The sequence below is a fragment of the Perissodus microlepis genome, chromosome 2 (assembly GCF_051167445.1).
Source record: "Perissodus microlepis isolate ML-2025 ecotype Zambia chromosome 2, ASM5116744v1, whole genome shotgun sequence".
NCBI classification, from domain to species: domain Eukaryota; kingdom Metazoa; phylum Chordata; class Actinopteri; order Cichliformes; family Cichlidae; genus Perissodus; species Perissodus microlepis.
The window spans coordinates 28,207,170-28,227,269 of NC_140462.1; the positions used below are offsets into that span (position 1 = coordinate 28,207,170).

Here is a 20,100-nt window from a genome sequence, read left to right on the forward strand (position 1 = left end):
ATATCAGGCACTAAATTGTCTCTAAACCATGTAATGGCTTTCCAGCTGCGTTGAACGCCTCAGTAACACCATTACAGACAAATTCATTAAAGTCCACCTGAGTTCTGCACAGAAGACAAAACACTGAATCCCCTCATCTAAGATGTTTGGTGGATCAGTTAATCTTGATAGACGTTAGAGTCATTTAGCAGAAAAGGGAGGAAAAGAACAACTGAGTTCATTTTCTTGTTTGTTTTTGCTTAAATTTTTACAGAAATTCAGCTTATCAACGGAGGAAATATGTGTCAAAACGCATGAAACAAAAAAAAAACCCCACTAAAGATAAAGTGGATGTATTAATGCCAGGCTTAAATTTCCAGTTTAAAGCAAAATAAATATGCATGTGTTTACAACAAAATGGGTGGCATTCAAACGCTTTCCATAACAAACACAGTTCAGGATCTAGGTTGTTATCTTTTTAAGGCAGGAGTGCCACCAAGTGGTAAGTCTGTGCAGTACATCAGGTAATGTCTTTTCTTTGTTTCTTTTGTTGAGGCGAGGTGATTGTGTAAGCACCTTAAGAATTTTTTTAGGGATGTGCTAAACAATAGGAGGTAGTCATTTGTCTTTTGGGGGCTATGATGTGGAAAAGAAATAAATGTAGAGAAGTAATAAGCTTAAGTAAAGTAGATCATATTTAAAGTATATAATAAATGCTTCTTATTTCTGCCACAAAGGAAACTGTAATATCTTTGGAGACTTTGAAATACTGAGAACTCGAGGACAGACTTATAGGATGATTAATATCACTTTTTTATTTATAATAAAAGTTTCTCAAAATTGCAGTTCTTTGCCTTATGAGTCATACTAGAGATTATGAAATATTTAACACCCCCCAAATACACCCACATCTTAGCTAAACTTTGCCATTGCAGACTTCCTTTGTACTTCCCTTCCTGTAAAAAATCTCCATCATAAATGGATGCTCTGTTTTGATGCAGTAGGAATCGACTCTTCCTCTGGTGTGATCCAGGACTCCTCTGAGATCATCGGCTCTTTGATTCCTCTATTCAACAGCACAGTGCAGCCAGATGGGCAGAGGAGCTCCTCTCTCTCCAAGGCCAGCAGATCTAAAAGGTACTGCTGGGAATCATGGTCCATTAGCACCAGATTGATGCCATCACTGGTACCCTGATCAGACTCAAGGAAAGAATTTAATGTTGGGATGGCCTCAGGTGAGCTGTGTAAAAACCTGGAACTGAGGAGGTTTGGAAAAGTGAGTAATAGAGAGTTATCTTTTAGAGATATTTTAATCATATTCTGGTTTAGAGTCCTCACTGTACCTGGGATCGCTTGAAGCCAGCCACCAGGATGATTTCCTCTCCAAGATCTGCTGTGACTGGGTCCAGCACCACTGTGATCAGTCTGCCTCCATGGGGCAGCAGACGAAGCAGACGGCCAGAGCTGTAGCCACAGTGCATTCCCAGCTCCAGCACCCACAAAGGACGGACACTTTTCACTACGTCATCCAGTATCTCACCTGAATCCACAGGAACAACAAACTTTATTTTCTTTGCACACACCAGGGAGTATAGTTGACATTTTGGAACATTTTGACATTGTGGAATGTAGAACAGTATGCACCCAATAAATAAGTTACATTACAATAACTGAATATAAAATACAAAAATGTATTACATAATAAATTAAGGGAATGGTTACTAAACCAAAGGTAGGTACCTGCTGCCATTTCAGCCAAACGTGCTTTTTAGCAAAATATAGTAATTGCAGACTAATAATGTTTAGTAAATGAAAGAAAATTAAATAAATGAAATGATTTAAAGCAAGTTCATGATTTACCATTGCATTGCTAAATGCTCAGTGTTCAAAGAAAGGTGTTATATTTCTGACTTTTGTGGAAAAAAGAACAAGCAAGTTGGGTAAAATTGCAAGATGTTGTGGTATGAAATGCTCTGCTGTTACGACCTGGCTCAAAGGCCGCAACATAAAAAAAAAGAGATGAATACCAGAGTGTTAGTGAGAAGAGGTTTTATCTTAAAATGGAATACCAGGTTGGCTAAAATGGCTGGTGCCACCAAGGCAAAGACAAGTGAGCTCCCGGGGAACTTGCCTCAGGTATGCTTTTATCCACACCTGACTAGGTGTGGCCAATTAGCACCAGCTGAAAACATTGAGATGATTAGGGGCTGCAGAGGGACGTAACATCTGCAAAAGCAACATAGTTTGTAGAAACTGAGCTAATGACTGCTACTTTGATTGTTTTCCTCTGACAGAAGTGGAAAATATCCAAAAGCATGGAAAAAAAAAAAGAAATATTTTTCAGAAGTCTTAAAAGAAAAGGCAATGGGCCCCACGGGGTGTTGATGTCATTATCATGAAGTCAATGTGTGACTATCAGAATCAGAATCAGCATACTTTATTAACCCCTAAGGAAATTATGTGGGTTACAGTTGCTCCAGTATAAATAACAGTAACAGAAACAGACTAGACTATTTAACAATACAATATGTTACAGATTTAAGAAATTTAAGAAATATGCACAATATATACGAATCGCTCAATAATAAATATCACTGATTGACAGAGGTGATTATAAATAAATATCAAGAATGTTGACAGGACTATTACAGAGTCGAAAAGAATCTGTGCAAAAGGATGTAACTATTAAAGTGTTTACAGTGTGTAAGATGGAGGAGTTGTCCAGGGAGATGGCCACAGGCAGAAATGATTTCCTGTGTCGTTCAGTGGTGCTTTTTGGTAATCTCAGTCTCTCACTGAACGTGCTCCTGTGGCTAACAAGCATGTCACGGAGTGGGTGGGAGGTATTGTCCAACATTGTCTTAATCTTGAACAACATCCTCCTTTCAGACACCACCTTAAGGGAGTCCAGCTCCATCCCCACAACACTACTGGCTTAATGGATCAGTTTATTGAGTCTGTTGGCATCTGCAACCCTCAACCTGCTCCCCCAGCATGCAACAGCATAGAGAATAGCACTGGCCACAACAGATTCATGGAAAATCCTGAGCATTACACAATGAGACTGAAAACACAGATAACCTAAACCCACAAAAGGCCTGTCACCAGAAACTTCCAGAAAAAGGGGAACTGTAGCAAAGAGAAAAGTTGCTGCTTTAAAGGGAAATAGTGGCCACACTAAATCTTGATTTAGTTCTTTTCTGTAGAATATATGTAATTATTCAGAATTTTGTACAATCCACACTTGATTATGTCTCTTCATAATTAATTAATAAAGGTTATTTTAAAATTGTGTTTGAGTTTTACCACTTCTTAAACTCCTATTTCTATTACAGCACCATGCCCACAACAGATATGTCATGCATTATGTATCCCATGTGCACTAACTGTACAAGTGAGACACTTTCTGATTGAATGCACTATCAAGGTAACTGTTTCTAATGCTTACATACCAATCTGTGGACCAATGCAGAGAGACTGATGTGTCTCAGCATAAAGGTCAAAGGTCTCCAAGACGCTGTCACCTTTGCCATGGGTGCAATTAGAGAACACAAAGACGTGTGTGCTCTTGACACACGCCCCCCCTCCCACCAACCTCAGAGCCCAGGCCAATGCTTGATGGCACAGGATAGAAACTTTACCACAATAATGGCTGGACACCATGAAGATGGTGGGAAGCAGTGGCACCAAAAGAGCAATCAACCACATGTGGTCAGCTGTTGTAAAAAGCCTTCAAATCTGTGGGTCAAAAAGCTGGGGTTTTTTTTCCAAAATGACCTTTGCTTTCAGTTTCGTTGAGTGTAGTTTTGATAACAATTTTTTTTTATTATCCTCCTTATTAAATCACAGCTCTTACTCCTGCCATATTACTTTATGGGGAAAACAAAAACTTTTGTCTTGCATTGCTCCTGGCTAGTGATGTAGAAAGCAATCATATACTTTTCCATTCTTTCGGCACAGAGTTCTTGTAAATGAATTACACAACCTTTATTATTTTACCATCAAGTCGCAAATGTAATTTTATATCTAAATAAAAGAGACTGCATCTTATTTATTAACGTGAGCATTCACAAACTTTTTTGCAAAAATATCATCTTTATTAGAGGCCTTATTCTATAATTGTAGCCTACTGCATCATTGCATAAAAATAAACAAATAAATGAGTACAGCCTACATTCTTTATCCATTATATTTAATGATAACCATTATCACATCCATAAACATGTGATGTTCTTTTTTTTGTTCAGTTTTTAAAGTCCTTGAAACTATTAACGCAGCTAATTAAAATTGGTGAAATAGCATTTTAAGCAATGAAATAAAATCCATTTGTTCATACAAAATGAGTAAAAATAATATTAAATGGTAGACCTATGTCCGTACACTCACCTTGACCGTTCCACTTCAAACCTGCCCACAGGTTGCTTGCATTAAAGAAGGTCGTGAGGAAAAGCAGCAGAAATGAGGTTCTTCTGCTGCTGGGTGTCTGGTTGTATGGTCTTAGGTAAGGAGCTCATTCAACTCGGAGTAAATAAGTCAGTTGAGATGCTTCGGCTACCTGTATAGGATACCTTGTGGACGCCTCCCAATCCCTGGTCAGGTTTTTCAGGCTTGGGACACAAACAGAGACACGCTGCTGGATAGAGTATGTACGTTTGTATTTATATGTATGTATTATACACGCTCCCTGGGTTGTAAAACCATTCGGGGATAATACCCCCAGGGAAAGCCGAAGACAGGAAGGTCTTGGCACCCCTGCTTACCCTCCTGAAAAACGGATAGAAAACTGATGAATGAATGGATAAAGCAGTACTCGCCAAATTTCAATATTGCTCGTCCAGGATCAGAGTCCATCCTGTCAAACACAGGTCATCTTGCCTCTTGTGGAAGTCAAGCAGGTGGTCAGCATAAACGGATCACTTTTTTCTCTCTTACAGATTCTCTGTATGACTAAAGTCCGAAAGACAACACTGTTTGGTGGCATCCAGGAAGCAGGCGTGGTGAGTGCACCTAAACTACAAAAAGAACATACAGTCGATGGTGCTGTCTGGGAAACTCCTCCTCCTCTCTGTCTGCACCACTGCTTTTTTCCACAAGAGGTCAGCAGAGATGAAGGTTAAGAATGCCAGCAATCATTTGGAAAAAGAGTCTGTGTGGCTTTGATAAGTTTCAAGGGTCGTCGTCGAACTGACAAGTCTCAAAGTATACAAGGCATGGGATGCGACTCCAAATGTTTTTGTGCGGAATCTGCCATTTGACGAATAAATAATTTCCCGATGGGTATTTCACTCATTGCTGGTTGTTTTGGCTCCAGGTGGACAGCTGGTAGTACTGAGCAGTTACAACTTCCATTTCAAACACTGATATGGCAGAAGTAGAACTGCCTTAAGGAAAACTCTGACAAACAGATAAAATAGGTGAAAAGAGAATAACCCAACAGTTGCAAAAGCGTGGAAACATTTCTGAACTTTCGTTTGCTTATATTTACAAAAGTGTTCTTTTTTTTTTTTTTTTTAAAGACTAACACAATTCTCAGAAGTCTGTAACAGAATTAAACTGATAAATATGAATACATTATATCATAGAGCCTGTAGAGTTTTGTTAATGGAAAATTATGTTAATGGATGAGCATCTGGAGTTAATGTTGGCCCTCAGTTTCAGGCGCCTTTGCTCGAAATCTGTGCACTTCCTCTTTTCTAAGTTGCCCCATATAATGAAAGTGGGTGTGAGCTCCCCAGCGTGCTGCTGCCCTCGTTGGCTGCCGGTGGAGCGGCGCTGCTCTGTGTATTTTTGGCCGTTGGAGCTAATCATACTGCAGTGTGCAAGTCCATCAGTCCAGCGGAATCAAGCTGACCTAGAACTGCTGGATTATAACCGGAAGCAAAGCACGGTGCCGTCAAAATAAGAGCAAACACAACATATCAGCGTGGATGGAAGCCTGTAACCATGGAGATGACCAGCTCTAAAAAGAAATGAAACATACTTGGCAACATATTGTTGAACCATTAATACTATCAAAATGAAACATTGTATCATATGATCATATGCATCATATGTATGATGTGTAAATCATACATAAGTAAATAAATATGCACTTTTTGTGTTTGCATTGCCAAAATAATGATAATGAAATAATGTTTTCTTCTGATTGCCATTATGTTTCTTAAGAAAGAGGACTGCGACTTTTTTTTTTTAACTTAATTTAATTTCAAAAGCTGGGTTAGTGTATGGTGAATCAATCTATGTAACTGGATATTTATCTTTGAGAAACACATGCTACCTTACCCTGAATGACTGTAGTGTAGCACTGAACTCTGTCAGCCAAAGGTGGGATGTAGAAATTATGACTGAACAGTTACAGGACAGGTATAAACAAAGTTTTCCCTTTAAGCCTGGTTAAAAGTGAGATATTTTTCAATCATATCAGTTTGTGATTACTCTCAGAAACAATGTTCATTTTCTTGCAGCATTGAAAAGAAGTAGGCTGGAGTATAAATACATAATTCTAATAGCGATAAATAATGCAATTTGATGGTGGGTTTATACTCAATTTACTGGACTGTATTATTATTATTGATAAATTTGAATTTCCTGGTCCTCCACTAAAGCTTTTATTCTGAGATCTCCCACCGGAATTCCTGTGTTTGACGACTCTCTCTGGCTTGGAAGCTGGTTGTTTGCCCACATACTCTCAACGGGAGAGATACGGGAGCAGCAACTGGTTCGTCCGTCTTACCGGTGCTGCTGCTGCTGCTACAGCACCTTCTACAATCAGGGGAAAACAGACTGGCCGACGCATTTGACGACCAATTTCGGTGGAATAACGCTGCACCAAGCTGCTTTCATACATATCTGCAGGACACAGCTTCTTCGCCAATGGCAAGTCCGGTTGCAGACATAGGACAGTCTCATCAGCATCACCCCGTGAACGAGTCAGCCGCACAGTCCGCGTTTCTGGAGGCGCAGAAATGGATAGAGGTGAGTCACGGAGTGCCAGCAGCGAGCCCAAACGCTGTGTCACCTCTCCACCACTTTCCTTCCCTTTCGCGCAGGTGTTTCGTTGTCATCGCATGGCCCTAGTTACTGGTTTGTACCTGCAGCGTCTGCCCCTTTAAAAGGCAGTTTATTTTATTGCTTCGTCACCTGTTGAAAGGTGACAGTAATTTGACTCAGATCCTAAAAACACATCGTCACTGTGTTCCTGTGAAGTCCCCGGGATGGGTTAGAGTTCCCTTGCAGGTGTGCATATTATGTCAGTATGAGCTGTTTAAATTATTATTATTATTATTATGTTAACAATTATCAGTACATATGAGTTAAGATAACTGTCCTCAAAATAAAATGAAAAAGATAATTCATTCCTATCTGCAATAATACAGAATTCTTCCAAGTGACACTGGCTATTTATTTTGTGCGCATTTTCACCAGACCTTCCTAAATGTTGAAGAAGGCTTTCAGTTGTTTTTTGGTGAGGGCCTGTGTACAGTAGCTTTGGTCGCTATGAGGCCTGGTGCGTGTTTGGCTGAAAACAATGAATGCATCATGTGGAATGGATTTTTGCCTCATTGCGAGCCCGGTGAACAATAATCACACAAACGAGGTTTTGTTCTGAGAGAATTTCAATCACGACACTTGCCTGCCCCCATTGCATTTGACTTTGTCATCATGCAGTGAGCTGTCCTCCTGTCAGGCTTCAAAACACTGATGACTGGGTGGTTATAATTTGCATGTTGGTCGAGTGCAGGTGTGACTTTGTGTGTTTCCATAAAGGGATAACAGTTCGGAGTGGCACAGCGCTTTTTCTAAAGTTTGTGATTCAGGGTAGCAGGGGTGTAGACTGGGATTATGGGGCCTCTATACAACATTTTTGTCAGTGCTGATGATATGGTTTGTGATTTTCTTTTCTTTTTTTTTTTTAACATTTTTTCTGAAGGGCATCAATGTTTTTGTTGTTTGTTTTTTGGAATGATCACATCAGTTTCTTAAAGCACCTTTGTGTTGGTCCTTAAGGCCAATAATACCAGATTTAAATTTCAGATTAACATTTTAATTAAACAACGAAAAACTACCTGAAACACACAAAACAGCACAAAAGTTAGTGGTAATGTTTCTCATAGTTAATAGGAAGTAATATGAAGTGAAACTTCCTTTTTTACTACTTCTGTGCCCGTTGGTATTTTAATACACTAACCTGCGTATGTCATTGACTTCATTAAAAGTGACAGATCCTCTTTAAGCGTGTCAGGCACCATTACAGGCCTATTTAGTAGTTCCAAAGTCCTCAGAGGCTCATATCACATCTTTAAAAAGCCACTATTGACCTAGAATTTCCAAGGTGGATTAGGGGCAAAAGCTGAAAAGGTGAGAGTGAAGTGACACCACTCCTGCATTTTTCCTCTTTCACCCTTTCCCCATGGGGACTGATTATCCACATACACCTGTGACAGTCCTTAAGTAACCTCAAGGAACAAGAGACCACTCACTAGATCCAGAGTGAAAACAGCAACACAAAACCTCAGTCCAGATTCTAATAACTGCTCATATTCAACTGCTGTGCCCTATATAATATCCGGGCCTGAGGCTAGAGGTTGTAAAAAAGGTTTTCTGTTTGACATGAATTGTCAGATAGAAATTTTTTAAAAAAGCAAAGGGACTGTTAAGACCTGTGGTTTTTGTTTTATGCACCTTTGCAACCACTCACCTCTGTTTGGAAACTAAGCTTTTGCTTTTTTTTTTATAACTTTTGTATATATACACTACCAGTCAAAAGGTTGGACAGATCTTTTCATTTAATGGTTTTTCTTTATTTTCATGACATTACATTGTAGATTCTCACTGAAGGCATCGGAACTATGAATGAACACATATGGAATTATGTAGTAAACAAAAAGTGTGAAATACCTCAAAACATGTTTTATATTTTAGATTCTTCAAAATAGCCACCATTTGCTTTGATTACTGCTTTGTACACTCTTAGCATCCTCTCGATGAGCTTCAAGAGGTAGTCACCTGAAATGGTTTTCTAACAGTCTTGAAGGAGTTACCAGAGATCAGAAGTACTTGTTCTGTGATTCCATCTCATCCCAAACCATCTCGCTTAGGTTTAAGTCAGGTGACTGTGGAGGCTAGGCCATCTGGTGTAGTACTTCATCACTTTCCTTGTTGGTCAAATAGCCCTTACACAGCCTGGAGGTCGTTTTGGGGTCACTGTCCTGTTTAAAAAATAAATGATGGGACCAACCATAAAGGCCCGATTCCCACAGTCTCCTCTGAACAGTTGATGTAGACATGTGTCTGCTACTGGAACTCTGTGTGGCATTTATCTGGCCTCTGATCTGAGGTTAACTTGCGGTGTCTGAGGCTGGTGACTCGGATGAATTTGTCTTGGTCTTCCTTTTCTGGGGCTGTCCTCATGTTAGCCAGTTTCGTCATAGCGCTTGATGGTTTTTACGACTGCACTTGGAGACACATTCAAAGTTTTTGGAGTTTTCCAGACTGACTGACCTTCAGTTCTTAAAGTAATGGACTGTCATTTGTCTTTACTTAGCTGATTGGTTCTTGCAATAATATAAATTCTAACAGGTGTCAAATAGGGACGTCAGCTGTGTCCCAACCTGACTTCTGCACAACACAACCGATAGTCCCATTAAGAAGGCATGAAATTCCACCAGTAAACCCTGTTTAACAATGCCATTCATTGTTAGACCAGATGATAGAGACTTGCCTTGCAGAGCTCTTAATATCCTCCTTGTACTATTTTAGGTCCAAATCTATAGAGAGTGATATACTTTTATTTATTTTCATATGTTGTAGAGCAGCTGATATTCAAGTGTGGTTTGTTTTAGCCAGTGAGATTATTTTAAAATCTTTGCACTACATAAGCATACAGAGGTCCTTGAAACTGCTGTTGAATTCCAGATTTATGCCTCTGTGTCAGCCTGTTCTGCTGGTCCCACCAAAAATGCATTAACAGTAAACTGATTTATAGCTCAGTGTTGGGTTTTACTCTGTTGATTGCTGATGCAAGCACCATAACCATGTCGTGCATTTATTGTATACTTAAATGAATTCTTCCTGCATGTTGTGACATGGGAGGGCTTGCACTGACAATTACTTTGCTGGATAGAAAACAAAACAGTCTTTTGTAGCAAAAGAAAATGAATCAATTGTGATACATGTAAATATTTAATGAACACATTTGTGTTAGAAAATGTTTTAAGGGAAGATTAATGAATCCTCATGTTGTCACATGTTTTCTTGAGTTCACGCTCAACAATCTCGAACAGCAGTGGCGACATGCCTGAAAAAACATGAGCAGACTCGGCTGAACAATCATATTTGAAGTGTTTTCCACATAGTTTATATATATATAGTGTTAACACATTTTTGAGGACGTGAATTTCAATGTACTGAAGTATATTTTTTAATCACAGTTATGCTCAAAGGCAATGTTTAACTGTGAGGGAGGCATAATTTTGATTTTTTTTTTTCAAAGCAGCAAATCTGTATTGTTCAATTTTAGCGCGTCTTCAACGAAGTCCTATCAGATGGCATCCAAGAGTAAAAATCCAACATCTTAAAGAAGCATTCACACCTGCACTTATTGTTTCCTTGAAAGTGGCAGCCTCTCACCATCTGTCAGTAACGCCGTTGCCAGTAATGGTGTTTAAGCTTCTCTGAACTTCAGAAGACTGACGAGCCCTTTGATGAGGGCAAAAGCTTTCAGTTGGTTAAGTTGATTGATTTCTGTCATGTAGCCACAGGCTGTTTGTGTGAATGGAGCCCCGATGATATTATCTGACTGGGTCTTTTTCTCAGAGGCCTCTTTTTAGTTTGATTAATTTGCTTCCTTGTTAACAGTGTTTGAGGAGTACTTTGCTTCTGGCAAATTCAAAACAAAGTGTAACTATGAGTGAATACCAGAGTTGCGTAATTCCATCACTCTCCTTATGTTTGAAGACAAACATTCAGCTGATAAATGAACATGAAGAGTGTCCACTGGAACAATTTGAGAAAAAAAAAGTTTAAATTATACAGCCAAAAAGTTGCCAAGAAAAGAAAGCTTACTTTGGCAGATGGAGTGTAATAAGATATCCTGTCAGTTTAAAACCAATCCAAGTGCTTTAGATTATCCCACTGATGCTTTTTTGTAGTGGTGGATGGTTTTTCTTGAGGTGTTAGACACAGTAAAAAATTTGTAGTAATCTATGTAAACTAGCAATTACCCCTCATCACTTGAGAGCTTGTCTTGTACTGTTTAGCACAAAACCTGCATAAACTGGAAAGACAGCTGGGTCCACATATTTGCAAAACTTGGAAGGCCAACATGGACTTTACATTGACATTTACTGGGTTGGCATCTCATTTGATTTCAGAACTGCTTTAATTCTTCATGGCATAGATTCAACACAGTGCTGGAAACATTCCTGAGAGTTGGTGATCATATTGACATGGTAAAATCATGCATTTTGGATGATTTAAAACTGGTTTCCAGTCATCACACCACATAATCCTGGACTCTGGATACACCCATCAGAACATATGTACATTCTCAGGTAGGCTGTAGTTTTTAATAAGTGCTCATTGGATAACAGTGGGCGCAAAGTCTGCCAAGAAAATATCTCCCATATATTTATTCAAGGCTGGATGGTTCTATGGTTTCATATTGTTTACACCGAATTCTGAACCTGCCATCCAAATGTCACAGCAGAAATTGAGATTCAACAGACGGGCAACATTTTTCCAATCATTTATTATCCCGTTTTCATGAGTCCTTATGAATTGTGGCCTCAGTTTTGTATCCACAGTTGACAGGAATGGCCCCTGGTGCTTTCACCCATCTGCTACAGCAGTAGATTTGACATGTTGTTGCTTCACAGATGATCTTCTGCATACCTTAGTTGTATCAAGTGGTTATTTGATTAATGTTGCCTTCCTATTAGCTCAAACAGCTAGGATTTTTCACCCAGAGAACTGCTACTCACTGGATATTTTTCAGCCGGTTGTCTTGACCATGTCTACTTGCCTAAATTCACTAAGTAACTGCCATGTCATTGGCTGATTAGATATATGCATGTGGTGTTACTAATGAAGTGCTTGTTGGGTATTTTTCCAAGCACTTGTCTCAACTTGTTTAGAGTCTCTTCTCTCTCGTCTACTGCCTAAGTCATAACATGTTTAAGCAGTTGAGAATAATAAAATTCCATTGTGAAATGGAATTGGGAAAATGCTACTGGGTCAGACAAATCAGCAGTCTAATCAATGTCCTCAGAACATCTTTACAGTATAGATATTACATCAGTGGAGATTTAATCCTAACCAACTAGCTGCAGTATGTATCTGCAGTGGTATTTTACCTTGGAACTTGGATGAAAGTGCAGTTTTTTGTTTTTGTTTTTTTTAATGCATTCATTGTTAAAACATATATCTATATTCAACAAACCTGCACAAAATTGCAAAATGTCATTCAGCTAGAACAAGGATCTATGGTGGTGTTCTTTGAAATGATAACAAAAGAATTTGCAAAGGCATGATAAGTCCTGTGCAAAGGTTCAATGGAAGACATCCAATACAGACTAGACTGCAAACATGTTCACATGGTGACTGATTGACAACGAGAGCCAAACTAATCCTACTGGAATGGGATGCCGTATATCAAGTTAAAATGCCAAACGGGACCAGACTTGATGACAGCTCCTGGTGTTTGCTATGGAAAAGTTGAGTTAAACAGCAAGGAAAACATGAAACAAGACAGTGGAGGGGAAAAAGAACGTAATAATTGTTAAAGAGTTTTAAATACTGATGATCATGCCCTATGAAAACAGTCTCTACACACTTCTTAAGATGCCTAATTTGCTATGAGGATCATTCAAATTTGCAGAAGATTATTTTTTAGACTATGATGGTAGTGTTGAATAAAAAAACATTTAGCTTGTAAGACTGTGAAAGATTTGAATGAAATTCTGAGTACTTTGTGGAACAAAACAGCCAAAAGGTGTTTTTAAAGTGAACCAAATTAATATTTATCCCATCCAATAAAATGAAAGAGCCTATGGTGATAGATGTCAGAGATGGACAGCATGATATAGGAATGTTTACCAGAGCAGCATAACTTTTTTGTAGACCCAAAGAAATGGCTTCTGTTGAGTTATACAATATGTTCATAAAGTAATCAATGGAACATCTTAAATTTGGGAACAGTGTTGCTGCATCTCTTACACCTTTTCCATTGATGCAGTGCTGCTGCAAGTGTCCTGTCTGGAAGTAGTTCAATAGATTGCCACCAAAGAAATCTGGTACTGGTGCCAAAGGTGGCACCACAAAATTGCTCAGCCCGAAGTTGGAATTTAACCCTTTATTTGCAGATACAGCCGACCATGATTATTTTGCCACTGAACATCAACATGTGCTTGTAACACTACATAATCAACAGGTTTTAGGACTGATTATTAAATGTGGGCCTGATCTCAAAAGGAACCAAGGCAGAAGCTTAGTTGCAGTGCCAGCACAGGCTGATAGAAGAGAGGCAGTTGAGAGCTATTTAAGACTGATGCATATTGAAGTTCCAGTTGTTATTCATCATTATTTGGATTTCTTTGTAGTTGTCTTTGCAGTCTGGATTAGCCACTTCAGAGTGTTTTGTTTTTTGCTACACAAACGCTGTTGATAGGTACACATGGAGAAGCCATCATTGTCTTTCATAGTGACAAAAAGCTCTTATTAAGTCCCGCTCTCTCTTCTTCTGTCTGAACTATAAGATGGAAATCCTTTGACTCTAGCCTCCCAGAGGCTGTTGGCATTTTTAGGCATTTTGATCCAAGTATCTTCTTTCTGTGGCCCCAGGCTGTTTTGAAAGGCTGCCTGACAAAGGTCTGTACTCTCCTGTATCATTCCATGATGTCATTCCCAGTTTGTGGTCATTGTCATTCTTTCCTGCAAAACAGACTGAGATATGTTTAGTTTTCTTGTCACTTTTTTTGCAGTACCTGCCATGCATTACTATGACTACAAGCTATGCAGGAATGTAATTTTGGAAGGAAGTATTCTGTTAGAGAAGGATTCAGGCTATATTGAGGAAGTACCTTTCATCACTTACCTTAAGGATATGACAGTCTACCACATGACCTGCTAACTGTAAAGCTTGAATGATAAGGTGTTATTTCAGGAGGAGAATAAAATTAAAGCAACGGTTTAACTTCTGTCTTGTCTATGATTACGGATTATGATTTTCTTAGTACATTTTATCAAATTGGAAAAAACAAACTTTGAGTTATGGCCTTTCAATTAAACGTAAGGAAATTAAAGGCCATTATAGGCCAGCTGTTTTCAAGTGCAAGTATTATTACAGACAGATTCCCAAGTGGAAAGAGTCAAAGCTTATATCCTTTTGACATGGAGTAAAAGGTCTAAGTGAAGCATGCACAAGGCATGCATACATACAGCCTTTTCGAGATGCTAGTCACTGTCATCACACAGTTTTTACTTTAAAAAAATCTGCTGTTTTGAACAATTTTCATGAAACTATCAGTGCAGAGTAAATCAAGATATAGAAGAAAACTCAACCAAGTCTTTGTTACATGAAGTAGTTGCATGAACATTTTCAGAATTCTTGCTAAGGAGGTTTTAATAATCATTTAGGGGCTTTACCGCTTATGGTTCAATCTCCAGGTCTTCCAGTGCATTTGTTGAAGTGTTGTTGGGCAGAAAAAAATGCTGTACAAATGGGTGAATACTGCTTGTAGTATAAAGTGCTTTAAACGGTCAAAAAGACACTGCCTACACTGCTTACAGAGAAGCATTAGAAATGCCACTGATTAAGCTAGTCACAACATAATTAACATGCAGCACTGAGCTATGGCTGTTACTACTCCCATACAAGATTGGATTCTGTAGTGTTGACAGTTTAATGCAGTCGCTTCTGTCACTGACACAAATGAGAAATCCCTGACGGCAAGATGCTAATCGATCTCTAATCCTGTGGTTATGATCTTCTTAACCACAGCCAAAGCCTTCTGAGAACTGGTGTGTTGACATGGTGACATTAGTGAAAGAGGAAGTAGCAGGAATTACACATTTGAAAGCAGTTGACTGATGGCTTTTCCATTCACACTTATGAATGGAAAGGTGTATCTTTTGACTATAGTGTTTTTAGATATAATCACTAGCTTTCATGTGGATTTGTGTAGTGTATATCCGTAAGTATGGACTGTTAGCAAAAACAAGTATACCTTTTAAACAAAAATCCAGATGGTAATGAAATTATAATGTTCTCAGCAAATGCCTGTCAGTCTGGGTACAGATGGGTCTTTATAAACACATGCACGTTTAGAGTGGGAGGTGATCACATGATGGTTTACTCAACTAGATGACAGATTAACCCCCTTTCCACTTCAGTGTGTCTGAATCCCTGTATATTTGTGCTCATATTGTTGTTAAAAGTGGCTATGCATGCTGAGGTTTCAGGTTAGCTGAAAACCAGACACTGCCATGTCTGTGAAGGTTCTCAGTCATCCAGGTCATCGTAGTCAAAGGAGCTTGCAAAGAAAAGCGTCTGGACTTCTTTAAGTTACTTGAAGACGTTTCACCTCTCATCCGAGAAGCTTCTTCAGTTCTAAGGTCAAATGGTGGAGAGTCCCAGATATAAACCTAGTGGGAGTATCCCCCCACAGAGGGACAAAAGGACCCCCTGATGATCCTCTAATCGCCTGAGCCAAGGTGTGAAAGCGGGTGTGGGTCCCAATCAGCCAGAGTTTCGGGTGTGTTCATTGTGAAACCTGGCCCCACCTTGTCATGCGAATTCCTGAGGTCAGATGGCCCAGGATGTGAGTGGGCGTTAAGGCGTCTGGGAAGGGATCTCAAAACTGGATTATAGATGGCAGAGAGTTGGTGTCGTAAACCCCCGCCTCTGTTCAAAGATGGTCGCTCACAGTGGACATAGATGGCTTCTTTCACTCCTCTTTCAAACCATCTGTCCTCTCTGTCCAAAATGTGAACATTGGCATCCTCGAAAGAGTGTCCTTTATCCTTAAGATGCAGATGGACTGCTGAGTCTTGTCCTGTGGAGGTGGCTCTTCTGTGTTGTGCCATGCGCTTGTGAAGTGGCTGACACTGCCATATTAATCAAATAAACTTGGGTAGGACATCAAGAATATATAGGCTGTTTGATATCTACTGAATCAGGGCCAAGATAACTGTTATTCCTCTGCTGTTGGACTCCATGCTGCCCCCCTTGGCTTACTCATGATAACAGCTGGAGGACACATCATAAAAACATGCTTCTGCAGCCACAACTCAACTAGTTTTTCTTTTTTGTTGGTATAACAATCATTTTCTCTCGCATGTATTATTTCTGTCAATTCAATTTTGTGTGTTCTGTTTTTGTTCTTTTGTTTTTTTCCCCCCACAAGTGGATACTACTGTTTTTTTTTAATATATCATTATTTTAACATTATGGATAATTTTCCATTCTCACATGGACTTCCATAAATGTCCATAGTGGATATTTATAGGCTGTATCTACCAGAGCAGACTTACACAAGAAACGTGCTGATGTGATGCAGAGAGGTTCAGCTTATCTATTAAAATCTGCAGGTACTTCATTTGCACAGCCAAATATATTCAAATAATGTCAGTCGTTGCACTTGGTGAAAGCAGCATTATCCAGTTTGACCAATAGCAGCTTATATTTACTCAGTGTCTTTATAGGTTCTCAGGCATCAAAGTTATAACGACTGAATGACTTTCTGGTTTGTGAAGATGTTTCACAGGTAAATCTGTGTGTGTTAATCGTAAGAGTGTAATTCTGTTTAACGATGGTTTTTCATGGTGGACACAGACATGTATCGCTCCTCTGTCAAGCCAGCTGTTCCTGTCCCCCTGTTCAAAATTTTAACAGGAGTGTCCTTGAAAGAGGGTATTTTAGGTGCAGATTTACAGCTTAGCATTGCCTTGTTGAGCTGGCTCTGCTCTGTTCAATTCAATTCAGTTCAATTCAATTTTATTTATACAGCGCCAAATCACAACAACAGTCGCCTCAAGGTGCTGTTGTTCCATGTATCCATGTAGTGTTTGTTATTTTTTGGTATTTTACTTGGTGTACCCTTTGGGAGTTAGTTTAGTCTTTTTTTTTTTTCTTTTTTTTTCAAGCGTTAATAGTTAGTGGGTCATCTGAGAAATAGTTTTTCTTACAGAATGACATGTTAGGTTTAGGAATCAGCTTCTTGGCTCTTAATGGGGGAAAAAACTAAGGCTGTTTTAGTTCTTAGAATATTTTAATGTGTCAAAGTGTTTCAAGGCCTCTTTAACCTTTGTTACATTCACATTTGATGAGACTGTCTTATGACCTGCTCACGTGTCCAACTTAATGCCGGAATTATGTAATGCACTGTCCATCTATCCAGGGTGTGCTCATCTCCTCACTAGATACTGTATACTCTAGCAGAGACATTAGTCCACTGCAACCTATAATGAAGTGCATATTAATTAAAATTGGTTAGAATTATTAAACAGCCATCTAGAATCCAGCAATGAGAATATCTGCTGCTACCTTGGGATGTCTTTGACTTTCTGTGTATGTTTATTTTGCCTGATGGGGCATGTCTGCCTATGACAAGGTGAACATACTCATCTTGTTCAGCTGTCAGCGCTGTGTGTTCATGCACTGAAAGAGAAAGGAGGAGAGATCAAGGCAGCCTGGCACTTAAACTGCAGTGTGACACACACATACACATTCACAGACAATAAGGACCGCTGTGAAGAAGTGACAGCCGGCTGTGTGCCAGGGCTGAACAGCCACCCTCTGCAGGGAAGCTGTTGGTAACTGTTGTTACTTACCACACTCACTCCGACAAGAAACATAACTGACATAATAACAGCATCTTACTGTGAACATCAAGCACTTTGGAGTATACTTAAAGTATCTAGAGTGCCCTAATAGAGACTGACATTAGAAAGCCAGTAATCATAGCTTTCACCATCCCTATAATACGATCATTTCCAGTGTGTTCTTGCATAAGTCCCCATTTTCACTCACATTTCTATTCTATTTTGCAGCATCTGCTGTTGCATGACCTACCAAGAAAGTTGGATTGTGGCAAGTACAAAGTCAGACACTCAGCACCCTGATGAAGTGTTAAGTCTGAACTCTCTAAAAGCACTTAATGTTCATTGTAGCAGGGTTGTGAGTTTTCAGGAGTAACATAAAAGCCAAGCAGACAGACAAACTTTCCTTTTTGTTCTTTACTCTAGTTTCCAGGAGACAGATAGCTGAATGTAAGGATAGACAGCTGCTTGTTCCAAAAAATGTTCAGTTATCTTTGATAACCAGCTCCACAGCCTGGGCGGGCGTGCTTTAATATTCCACATCAGCCTCGCCAATTTTGTTGTTTGGACTGATGAGTCACAGCCCTTTTTTTAAACTTTCTTTTTTCTCTAAGAAAGGCCAAATTCAAAATGAAACTACAAAAGAACATTTTGATCGTCGTTCAGCTCAGTACTTGTGCATGGCTGACATTTAGCATCAACATCAAGTACAGGAACAGTAAAACATTTTTATTAATATTTTTAAAGGAAAAGGAAAACCACTCGAAGGCACTCTTGAAGTAGATACTGTTATGCAGTTGTCTTGTAATTTGCTGTGCTACTTCCTCATGAAACCCACAGCTAGAGTTAATAATTTTCTTTGTAATACCCCATAAAATGAAAACATTTAAAGTTTACTTGAAGGTTTTGCTTTTCTTCTCATTAAATGTGAGATGAAGTTCAAAGATGACAGGGATCTGTGCAGCCGTGCAAAAGTATAGTCTGTCAAATTATTCAGGTTAATTTAAAATATTCAGCACTTGCTTTGTTCTCCCTTTATCTTCTACACAAAGTTACATGTGAAATATGGCCTGTACAGACAGTACTGCCATCACTACTGCTCGGAAAGGATCTGCAATATATTGGGAATATTATGAGATATTATCAAAGCTCTCACAGATCAAAGCGTCACAAGCGTGTCCTCTAATCGTTATCTATAATTACAGGCCATACCTCTTTCATGCAATCTCCCATTGCTCTATTGATTGCCCTTATTCAAAGGCAAAGTGGGTCACTTTGCATGCATCCGTTTAACTCAAATTTATTTACTGCTCTGTTGATTTTTGACATGGCCTTAGACTGGCAAACATTTGCAAATGTTCAACGCTCTTCAAGAGATACTTGTAAAGATCTCTCTTTGGGTCATCTGCTGACCTCTCTCAACGTCTTCTGGAACCTACTGAGTGATGTACAAAATGCAGATTTGTTGTGCAATAGGCAGCTTTCAAGGCTATAATTAAACTACAATAAAACATGTTAATTAATATTAAGGCTTTACAAGAATTGTTACCAGGATTTCTTTCTGTATGCAGTAATTGGAACTATTTGATAGATCAGGCAGAATGATGTTTCTGCACTGTCCAGGGATGTTTCTAATTGGGTCATGAGCTGGTTTCCTAGTTTTCTTAGTTGAGGCGCTGGGGAGCTGGACTCTTTCTGACTATCAAGGGAGCAAGTGCGACCTGTGCTGCATGGCTGACTGACAGTCACAGTCACATAGCAACAGTTTCAGGCTGCTTTACATAAAAAGACTATGCTCAAGTTCCCTTCCTTTTGCTTTAAGCTTGCTCTGTTTTAATGTACATGATTGGCTGAAGATCATGCTTTGGCTCTTGTCACAGCAGTGTTGGTTGGGCATCGGAGTGTTTATCGCAGAGCTGGTGGTTTGATTCCCGGCCTGTTTTTCTTTTCTACCCCCCCCCCTTTTTTTCTTTTTTTTTTAACCAACCTCCTGGAGCCTAATTCAGGTGACATGGTGAGCGATAAGACACACTCATAGACTCTGTATGAGGATGATGGCCAAGCGCTTTGAAGCTGCATTCTTTTTTTGTTGCCGTTTATTGCAGTAAGACATCCACAGGTAACACTCGGCTTGTGGTTTCACAGTTGGACGCCACTAACCAATTGGTTATGGTGGCTGCTTTTGTCTGTGGGCAGACTACAAGTTCATCATCACAGGGCTTACACAGAGAGACAATTTCAAATATAGACATAATTAGCAGTAACCTTACTAGCATGGTGGCTCCAGAGTACAGTGGTTTACGC

General features: G+C 39.3%; 1 protein-coding gene and 1 pseudogene across 12 annotated transcripts in view; one reads left to right on the forward strand and one right to left on the reverse strand.

Moving 5' to 3' along the window:
* Positions 1-264: 264 nt before the first annotated feature.
* LOC146392850 (catechol O-methyltransferase-like) lies at positions 265-5,460 on the reverse strand (annotated as a pseudogene).
* A 1,159-nt stretch (positions 5,461-6,619) lies between these two features.
* Positions 6,620-20,100, forward strand: part of LOC146392851 (LIM and calponin homology domains-containing protein 1-like) — an 85,377-nt gene continuing 71,896 nt past the window's right edge. For 8 of the 12 annotated variants that reach the window (XM_084954261.1, XM_084954295.1, XM_084954304.1 and 5 more), the window contains exon 1: positions 6,621-6,954. In XM_084954261.1, coding sequence (XP_084810387.1) covers positions 6,853-6,954 — 102 coding nt within the window. In that variant the 5' untranslated portion in view covers positions 6,621-6,852. Of the gene's footprint in view, positions 6,955-20,100 lie in introns of all 12 variants that reach the window. The other 4 variants (XM_084954356.1, XM_084954348.1, XM_084954363.1 and 1 more) reach the window with 2 other exon arrangements.